Below are 9,793 nucleotides of genomic sequence, written 5' to 3' on the forward strand. Positions count from 1 at the left end.
TTTTTAATTGGGACTAAAAAAAGTCTTAGAACTTATGAATCAAACAGGGCCTAACTTGAACACAATCTTTTTCTGTCAGTAAGGATAACACCTCGTACTTCTAATAGGCCATGGACCATAGATAGAGAGTAGATAGGGGAGGATCCACTTTTTTTCATCGGTTCAGGGTCCCCAAATTATCTTAGTTATCATTAGAACATAAAAGGAATACTCAAATGCTTTAACCATGTTATACATCACCTTTTTTATATGGCATAGGAAAAAATCCAGCATTTCCATATACTGCTACAAAGAAAATGAAGAAATCTCCAATTATCACAAAAGATGCAACTGCCCAAACATGCCTCTAGTCTTCATAATGTTACAAGAAACAATAACTAACAGGGTTACTACACTCAAGACTTCACAACTTCAATTGGAACCGTTTAACAGCCCTAGGTCCATCACCAGATATAACTGGTCTGCTTTGTGAATTTCATTCCATAGCTGCGCGGTCTGGGAACTTCATTTCATACTGTTGTGCTGTCTGGAAAAGAAAACAACATTTTAACCCAAATGAGCGACAAGAGCATAGTACACAAATACACCCTCCATTCACAAATATAAGATGTTCGAACTTTTTTCTGAATCGGATGTATATAGATGTGTTTTGGTGTGTTTATTCACTCATTTCAGTCCGTATGTAGTCCATATTGAAATTTCCAAAACATCTTATAAAAGTGAACGGAGGGAGTAGAAGATAAGATGTGCTACCATAAAGGTTGCCGTAATCATCTTTCCAGCAAACCATCGGCCGTGAAGTGATCGTTGCGCACTTGCTGCTGCTGTTGCGCTATCAAAATGCAGGTACACAAAGCCGGCGGTATGCCTGTACCAAACAGTGAGGGGATGTTAAAAGTGGATGCAAGTCAGGACAGCACTACTAGTATGTGTGAAACATTCTTTCTGGTAGTATTCAGTATGAACCAGCTCCTTAAAAACCAATACATTTTACAAGTCCATACCAAGTTGGTTACTGCCAACTTTGTTATCCTTGCTTATAACAACCATTGATAACATGTGTGGATAACAAGTTGAAATAAAAGGGCATACCATCAGGGTTTAAAAAACAAACGACTTACTTGTCAACAAAAATATGCTTCACTACACCAAACTTCGAACATTCGTCTTGCACATCATCTCTAATATCCAAATCAAAATCAGGATCCGTCTGCAAGGAAAAGAAAATTTTCAATCAGGTTAGTCAGAAACTCAAATGTAAACAGGAAGTAATAATACAAGTGAAAGAAAGTAACAATTGGCACAAAGAATAATAATAATTTTAACCAGCTGAACAAAGACGGGCAAGCACCTATAAAATAGACAAATAGAGATGAACGAAAAAATATGAAAAGATGAGATACCTCCACTGCTGGGTCAAACATGTTCTTCAGCAATAGGAATTCAGTAGGTGTACCAATATCAGCAGATTGAGAGATGATAGGAAGAGGTGCCCCTGGAATTGCTCCAACAGGCTGTACAAGAAGAGAAGCAGCTGTCAGAGGAGCACCAAGCATTGATGCAGCAGCGGGCAATCCAACAGAAGTGTTCAATCCAGGAGCACCAATGCCACCAGTTAAGCTGCAGACACAAAAATAAGATTAAAGGACATGAAGTGCAAGATCCTATAAACCGTACATAGGATGATTCTGCCCAAAACCATAGTGGCATAAACTAACAATCAAATGCTACAAGTAAAATAACATTTGGTGCACAAACAATCGTTCCCCTGACATGCTATTCATCGTTCATTATCATGCGGGACAACAGCTACAGCCAGCAAAAGGACCATCTCAGATAGGGAAAAGATTTTGTTGAGATTAATATCTTCAAATAAAGCTCAGATGTATGTTTCAACCAATATATATGTATACATATAATAGCTGTGCATTATCTGCCACCACATTCATAGAAGCACAGAGCAAAAACTAACACAGTAGCAGTACCTGGTTGCAGTGCCACTGCGGTCCAATTTCCGCATCAGAAGGGCTCTAGAGCTTGCATTTAATGCCTGCATAAGTTGAGTACACAATGAATACACATAATATTTGACAGGAAAGCATAATAGGTGATAAGAGCATAATAGTACATCCAGATATCAGAGCCACTAAGCAGCATTTATAGCCAAGGATACAGCAAAAACAGAAGCAATACAATTTAAGAAATAGACCAAATCAAGAAAATCAGAAGATGCTTCACGCTAGTATTATAAAAAAAGAAGTTTTCAAAAGAAACTACAGGTTAAAGTAGAGAACTGAGAAGGGACACCCTCGCCATTTTCAAGGACCAATCTCATGAAATACAGTACTAATAGATCAGACTTGCTACCCAACATAATGCTTAGCAAGGTTGCATTTGCTCATGACAGTGGTATGACAAAAAAAATGACATCAGTATCTCAAAATATTTTATTATATTCACTGAAGGGGCTACCTACTAACGAATAACACAAAGCCTCTCAACCTCCCCACCTGAATTTTGAGTTGTAGGCTTAGTGGACAAGAGAATAAGCACGTGAAGTGACTATATTCACTGAAGGGGCTACCTACAAACGAATTTAGCTACACAAAGTCTCTCGACCTCCCCACATGAACTAAGTGGCCACTGGAGAATGAGCAAGTGAAGTGACCAAGGCACAAATATGTACCATATGTCCCTTCGTACAAATGACTGAGAAGAATATTCTCTGCAAGGTTGAAACCATCTGCAAAAATAACGAATTTCCTATATGACACTACCTATTGGGGAAGGAAAAAACAAGTCAGAGATAAGAGAAGCCCCATCATACAAGTCCCATATATAACCCTGCCTTTTGGGGAAGTACGAACAGAAAAGAAAACAAGAAAAGACACGAAAGCCCGCAGGAATAAAGTTTGTAGTGTGGAAACAAGAAACCCACCAAGCCTCCACCTTCATCATCATCTAAATCTCCAGTAGTTGTGCCAAGTTGCACACCACCCTGATCAGTAACAGCTGAGACCTGGTTGAAATAATACAAATTGTCAGCTGAGTATGTCTTAAAACTCTTTCGGGAGCAACACAGCACATATCAATAAGTTACCTTTATTACTCTCCCAGCAATATCAAGTTGGCCATTTAAACTCTGAGCAGCTTTTGCATCTTCAAGCCGTGCAAACTGCATGATGCAAGTATCAATGAGAAATTAAGAGTCCTGGCAGCAGCTTAATGGGAATATATATATCCAAGAGAAGAGCTGCACGAGAATATGTCAATATATCGCTACTTACCTGAATGAAACCAAAACCTTTGCATAGCCCAGTGAGTGGATCTACAGGCAGCTGGACAAGCTCCACTTGCCCAAATGGTTCAAAGACCTGAAAAAGCAAACTCGTTATAACAGACTACGTGAATTTAATATAAAACATAATTCAGAAAGTGGATTTGGAGACCTATTCTGCAAGGAACCACAACAGAAATTCTACAGGTATATCATATGGTGGCAGTGAGTAGAGATTAAAGAACGATTCCACAGCAGGTCCGACTCTTTCTTTAACACCTTGAAATAAATCTCACTTCAAGTGAGTAACAATGGGTTAGACCATCATTTTTCTTTAGTTTATTTCAGACGATCAGCGTGTCTTAACAGAAATTGCTTTGCGCAAGATGAAGAGTACTTTTAGGCACGCCGGCTCCGCGGTAGCCCTGCACGGTGCTTCAAGCCCAAGCAGTGGTCTAGATGTCAACATTGCATTGCCTGTGTGGATGTGCTTAGAGAATTGGGGGGAAAACTAGGGCTAATGCTACTTGCGTATTGGCATGGATTCTGTGGATGAAATGGGAATGGGATGTTTATTATAAATGGTAAGGGAAGGAAACTCCTGTAGATATGAGTTGGGGATCTGATAAGATTGTAGATGAGGATAATTTTACTGTCGTGAAATCTGGGAGGAAAAGAAATAAAAGTAATTTTGTGATTTCTAGACCTTTGACTAGAAATCAGAAATACATTGCTATGCAACAGGATATGCTGGCTAATGCTGCCCATCCTCCTGGCAGAAATACAAGGCAACAGAAAACACATCCTAATAAAAAATGATGGGGCTATTTTGGAATTACAGTGGGGCAGGCAAGAAGGGAATGACTTCCTGCCTCTCTGGTCTTGTTGGTGATCATTCCCTTGATTTCTTATGTTTGAAAGAAACTATGAAGAAAATTTTCCTAGCCAGTTATTTCAGGAAAGTTGATTTTAATGATAGTTTTTCCTGGGAAAGGATTCCATCTGGTGGTCTTTTTGTGTGGTGTGAAAAAATAAAAAATTGGAAATTATATCCTGTTAGAAAGGAAAGTTAAACGGGCTTTATAGAATGTGTATAGCACTGCTCATGCTGAGTTTAACATAGAATTTCTGACTGAGATGGCTCAATTCTGTAATGGCACTGATACCCCTTGTGTTGTTGGTGGGGATTTTCAAATTTTGAGGCACAGTTGAGAAAAAAAACAAATATATGCACCATTCAATACTAGTAAGAGCAGCATTGAGAAGTACAGTCCTCCCAGCCATAGTTACAGTATTCCCATCCCAGGCATCACATCTCAACAGGAATTTGTTGACAATGAATTCCCAGTCACTATTCCTTAATGCAGCACAGTTATCCCCAAGTACTTCATAGAAAAGTGGCCAATGTTACAATTAGCCAAAAGGTCAGGGAATGGCAAAACCACATCATCAACAGTTACCCCCAAGTACTTCATAGGGAAGTGGCCAATGTTACAATTACCCCCAAGTATTTTTAGTTAACTTTCTGCCATTAACCAAAAGAAATAAACTTTCCCAATCACAGGACATAAGAATCCTGTCCAGCTTCTGTAAAGTAGGGTGAGCCTGCTTATTGGTAAATATATAAGCCTTCTTATTGGTCCAAGTATATAAACCTCTGCTAATATGCAATTAAGGGTATTAATAACAGAGTTGAACACATCAGTTGGAAAACTTGACACCTTTGTGTGAACAGTATCCCCAAATGTTTGGTGTTTACAACTATTCTGACTGTACTGTGCAGGAAAGTTTCAATGAGGATGTTAGCACCTTCTTCAGTAGGTGGCTCTCTCCTGAGCTTTTAGCAGAGTAGAGTAAGGTGAGGGATTGTGAGAAATTTGAATTTATCTACTAATCCTGATGTCATTTACTGGTCTTTGGGATCTAGTAGCAAATTCTCCACGCAATCTGTCTGGCTGGAAAGCTCTCTAGCAGGTTGTGATTATGGATGGATTTGGAATTCTGAAGTTCCCTTCAAAAAACAAATCTTCAGTAGGTGGCTATCACAAGATGCTTTGCTGGCCACAGATGGTATTAGTAGCAGAAACTGGCCTGGCAATCCCAGGTGTTCTTTCTGCAAAGAACAGGATACTTCCCAGCATTTATTCTTTTTGTGTCCACATGCAAGAGTGCTCTGGAGAGCAGTGCGTGCTGTTTCGGGCACTAATCTTTGCCCTAACAATATGTATCAATACTTCTCTTGGATTTATTCTTTTTTACCTGGGCATGAGAAGGTTTATACAAGGATTCGCGGCTGTTAGCTGGGCCATTTGGCACTGTCGTAACAGAGTTTGAACTTAAATGGCCTAAAACTCCTTTCGAAAACTGTGTTCACCACTTGGTGTGGTTGATAAGCCTGTGTACTAATGGTCTTAACTATGTTTTGTTGGAACTGCTTAGGTTAGTGTGTTGTGCAGACAGGTTTTCGCCCCGCGGCGCATGATTCAACTGCGGTCACGGATGGTGGATTTCCTGTCAGTGCGTTGAACTCATTCTTCCTTTTCCCTTTCTTCAACCTCTTCAGACTGTTGTATTTCTGTTATGTTTGTAAATGGGAAGGGGCTGAGCCAATTCCAAAAATATATATGTCAACATTTGAGAGATGTTTACAAATATATTGGGGCCTTAGGGCACTTTCCATGACATTATTATTTAGTCTAACTACTAATTAATCAAGTAAATAACTTTATTAAGATGAAGCACTTTGTACATATAACGGATTAGAGGAAAATGATGCGAGAATTGCTTACTGATTCTAGTATTCTATTGATACAACTTTCTTTTTCTTATCTGCCTCTGCAGAACATTATTTAAATGAACAAAATACAGGAAGTGAATAATAATACTATTAGCATTAAATACAAGAAGACTAGGTGGTTGACCTGTCTCAATTGGTCCTCGGTGATATTGGAATGAAGGTTGCCAACATACAGCTTTCTTGCTCCACCTGAAGCTGCTCCACCAGATGTCGCATTTGACTGAGCTAAGTTCTTTTCGGCCTCTGATGGCTTAACCATTACTGCTTGCCCTAGAAGCGGCTGACCAGTCAGAGCAATTGCCATTGGAACAGACATGACATCATAGAACTCGATGTACCTGTCAATTTAGGCAGATCATTACTACAGATATTAGAGTATTCAACGAAAGATATTTTACCTGTCATAGAAAGTAGACCTTAAATGAGCTATATATGTTAGAATTTTTCATAAGCTTCAGAGTATTTTGGAAATTTTGATCAATTTTTGTGAGTAGGCAATTTTCGAACTTGGTTCTTGGTTGCCCCCGTATTATCCTAAGAACCTGCACCAAGTTTTTGTCAAATACTCTGGAATCAAACTGCCCTAGATTGCTGACAGCATCAGAATGATCTATATTCCATCTTACTTGTAAAGTGCCGATAATCCCAGCAGGTAGACCAAACTACAAATATTTCAGTGTGCAATCCTGTTGAGTATGACAAACTGATGAAAAATGTTCCCCAAGGAAAAAAAATCAAATATGAACTTCAGAAAAATGCTCATATAATCATACAGCCAGAGACAGATGGAAAACAAATTATATGACAAGATCTAAATTCTAATTGGCAAGCAACAAAAACAGATACCAAACAGCTATATTTCCTAGAAAATATATATTATCATAATGCATCCCTAATTTCCAAAAAAAAAATTTAGGCAAAGGGTACTGTCAAAGTCCTAGTAACTACATATGTAATATGCAGTGTATCATCAGTTTGGAAGCAACCCTAACTTGTGCAAACATGGTAGGAACAAACAATAAAATATACTACATGATGATTGCATCTCAGAGCACCATCAATCTCAACCAACTGAATGGTGATTATATATGCTCAGCTCCATTTTCCCCTTTTCTAGTGCCGTGCATACTGACTTATTTTCTGGAGTTGTGCATGTTACTGGCAGGGAGCTTGATAAGCATTCGCGATTTGACTATATATGGTAGGAAACCAAAATTTAAATATGTTGTTGGTTCAATCATCTGCAGGCGAAATAGTTCTGAACAAGATATCTATATTCTTGCAAAACCATTCAGGGTTTGAATATACATCACAACAAACAGGTGTTGGAACTAACCCAACTCCTTTGGAACGCCGCGAGTTTCGGTCCATGATAAGGCGGACATCACGAACCTACACAGAGAAAAAAGACTCAGATAACTAAACCAAATTTATGCTAGAAAGCTTACTGTGCAAGTAAAGGATCAATGACTACTGCAAATTACTGCTAACAAATGATAATCACATGCTTGCAAGACATGGTTCATTACTTAAGCAGAAGCACAAAATAGGAGGTGTTTACTAAAGAACGAGTTATCTTTATGCAGGACAGTTTCACCATGTGAACATTGATATTCCAAAAGTCAGTCACTAGTTCAGTATAACATTAATAAAGTTCCATTCATCAGCTTGAGAACAGAACAGTTCGAATTCACTAAAACACAGCAATAGAAATCCACAGCATCATACTCCTGTGAGAAGGAAAAGTTTTCAAATTAGAATGCAATGTGGTGTAGATAATTTGCATCACCTTCCCTGCTCTTGAGAAGAACTCATAGACATCCCTTTCATCTGCCTTCAACGATAGCTGCAGTAATGCTGACAACATTAACTTAATGAAAAAACAGCAACATGATATTTTTGCTTGTGAGGCTAACCTGGAAGGCAAATACAGTCCTTTGATCTCTTTCTGGGTCAACTTCTGGTTCTGTACCATCATCTTTCTTACGCCTGCACACACAAAAATAAGTAGCTTCAGCAAAAGAGAGAGCAGCATAACAAACATCAAGTAGCAACAAATAGAAATTGTAAACCCAGACGGCATTGTCATTACTAGTCAGAAATCCCCATGCGAAAAATATTTAACTATCTTAGAGAGCCCAAGGCATTAGCAGCCCATTCCAAGTTGTCAATATTTCACAAGAAAAATGTTACAAATTCATGACCTGATATCACGAGTCAGACTCATTGCTGAAACCATCTGAAGAAAGCTCTAGCACTTTGTATCTGTGAGTCCCATATTAATGTTCAATATTTAAACCTAACAAACCTAGAGGATAAGAAGTGTACACTACAGGAAACATTTAGCAGCTACAGAATCACTGGAGATTTGTGCACTGTAAGGTTACTATGTTCCATCTGTATGTATAACAGAGTTAGCATAAACTACTAGGCTTCTGCAGAAGAAGAAAAAGACAAATCAAGAGCACTGAATCATCTCCGCTCATTACACCACATAATCTTTTATCTAACACAAACAAATATGAGTAAAAAAAATCTCACATGGATAAAATACGCTCATTGTCTGGAACAAAAAAATCAGAGTATGTCAGAGGAATTTCACAGCACACCATTTAAATCCTACGGTGATCTCGGAAAATTTGCTGTGTTCCAAACAGAGCCAAAGCATTTCTGCCTAGAAAATTAACCTCGACATTCCAAGAGCGATAGTTCTAGGGGAATTCACAAGTTTGTACCTGAAATCACGGTCTCTGTAGTCACGGTGGCGGTCGCTGCGTTCACGCTCCCGCTGGAGCTCCCTCACCATCTCCTCCTCCTCCCCGCGGCGGCGCTCTGAGCGGCTACGGCTCCTCCGTTCCCTCCCATTTTCCCTCTCCATTAGCTTGTCCCTGCCCTCCCGCTCCTTTTCCCTAACCTTCTCACGGTCGCGGCTGCCATCCTTCTCCCTAACTTTCTCTCGGTCCCGGCCCTCTTCCTTCTCCCTAACCTTCTCAGGGTCGCGGCTCTCATCCTTCTCCCTAACCTTCTCGCGGCTGCGGCCCCCGTCCTTCTCCCTAACCTTCTCGCGGTCGCGGCCCTCGTCCTTCTCCCTAACCTTCTCCCGGTCGACCTTCTCCTTCCCGTCTTCCCGGTCGCGGTGCTCACGGCCGCTGCGGTGCCGCTCGCGGTCTTCTCCCGAGCGAGGACGCTTCGATCCGCGCTCCTCTTGGTCGCGACCGCCGCCGCCGGCGGTGGAGGAGCGGCGGCGCGAGCTGCGGTCCTTCTCACCCCCGCCGTTGGTTGAAGGAACGGAGGGCTCGACTGCCTTCTCCAAGTAGTCGTACTCGTCAAAGTCCATGGCGGTGAGGGAGTGGATGGGGGAGGAAGCGGAAACCCTAGACGGCGACTCCGCGAGAGGAACGAGGGAAACAAAAGCTACAAAAGAACCCTAGAGATTGGGCCGCCGCTAGTCTTTGCCACGAATTCACAAGCCACTATCAAAATTTGTATACGCTACTCCTGTAAGGTCTGTTTGGTTCGTGAAATGGAATGGCATGGTTCTATACTTCTATTTCAATAGAATGGGTCAGTTTTAATTTGCTAAATGTGTGTTTCATAAGGGCAATTAGAGCATTTTCAAGAAACAAAGGTAAGTATTTTCTTGCAGCTTTTCTTTCTTCCTCTTAAACAAAGGAAGGTCGATCTTGCCTTATCGCCACAAGACCCTTCTCTGTCGCCGT

General features: G+C 40.5%; 1 protein-coding gene across 3 annotated transcripts; it reads right to left on the bottom strand.

The window, feature by feature from the left end:
- Positions 1-219: 219 nt before the first annotated feature.
- LOC109778775 (uncharacterized) lies at positions 220-9,589 on the bottom strand. 3 transcript variants are annotated; one of them, XM_020337354.4, is made up of 13 exons: positions 8,810-9,589; positions 7,991-8,063; positions 7,864-7,920; positions 7,411-7,466; positions 6,199-6,412; positions 3,288-3,374; positions 3,101-3,175; positions 2,939-3,019; positions 1,986-2,050; positions 1,404-1,620; positions 1,122-1,210; positions 754-868; positions 220-526 (listed from the first exon to the last, which is right to left on the bottom strand). In XM_020337354.4, exons 1-13 carry the CDS (start codon positions 9,409-9,411, stop codon positions 476-478), a joined length of 1,782 nt encoding a protein of 593 aa, XP_020192943.1. In that variant the 5' UTR covers positions 9,412-9,589; the 3' UTR covers positions 220-475. The 3 variants fall into 3 exon arrangements, with proteins under 3 accessions (XP_020192943.1, XP_040257407.1, XP_040257408.1); XM_040401473.2 differs by lacking the exon at positions 8,810-9,589 and adding an exon at positions 6,701-6,760; XM_040401474.3 differs by lacking the exons at positions 7,864-7,920; positions 7,991-8,063; positions 8,810-9,589 and adding exons at positions 6,491-6,616; positions 6,701-6,760 and having other exon boundaries at positions 7,411-7,472.
- Positions 9,590-9,793: the final 204 nt, after the last annotated feature.

The sequence above is a fragment of the Aegilops tauschii genome, chromosome 1, assembly GCF_002575655.3.
Source record: "Aegilops tauschii subsp. strangulata cultivar AL8/78 chromosome 1, Aet v6.0, whole genome shotgun sequence".
In the NCBI taxonomy this organism is placed as follows: Eukaryota; Viridiplantae; Streptophyta; class Magnoliopsida; order Poales; family Poaceae; genus Aegilops; species Aegilops tauschii.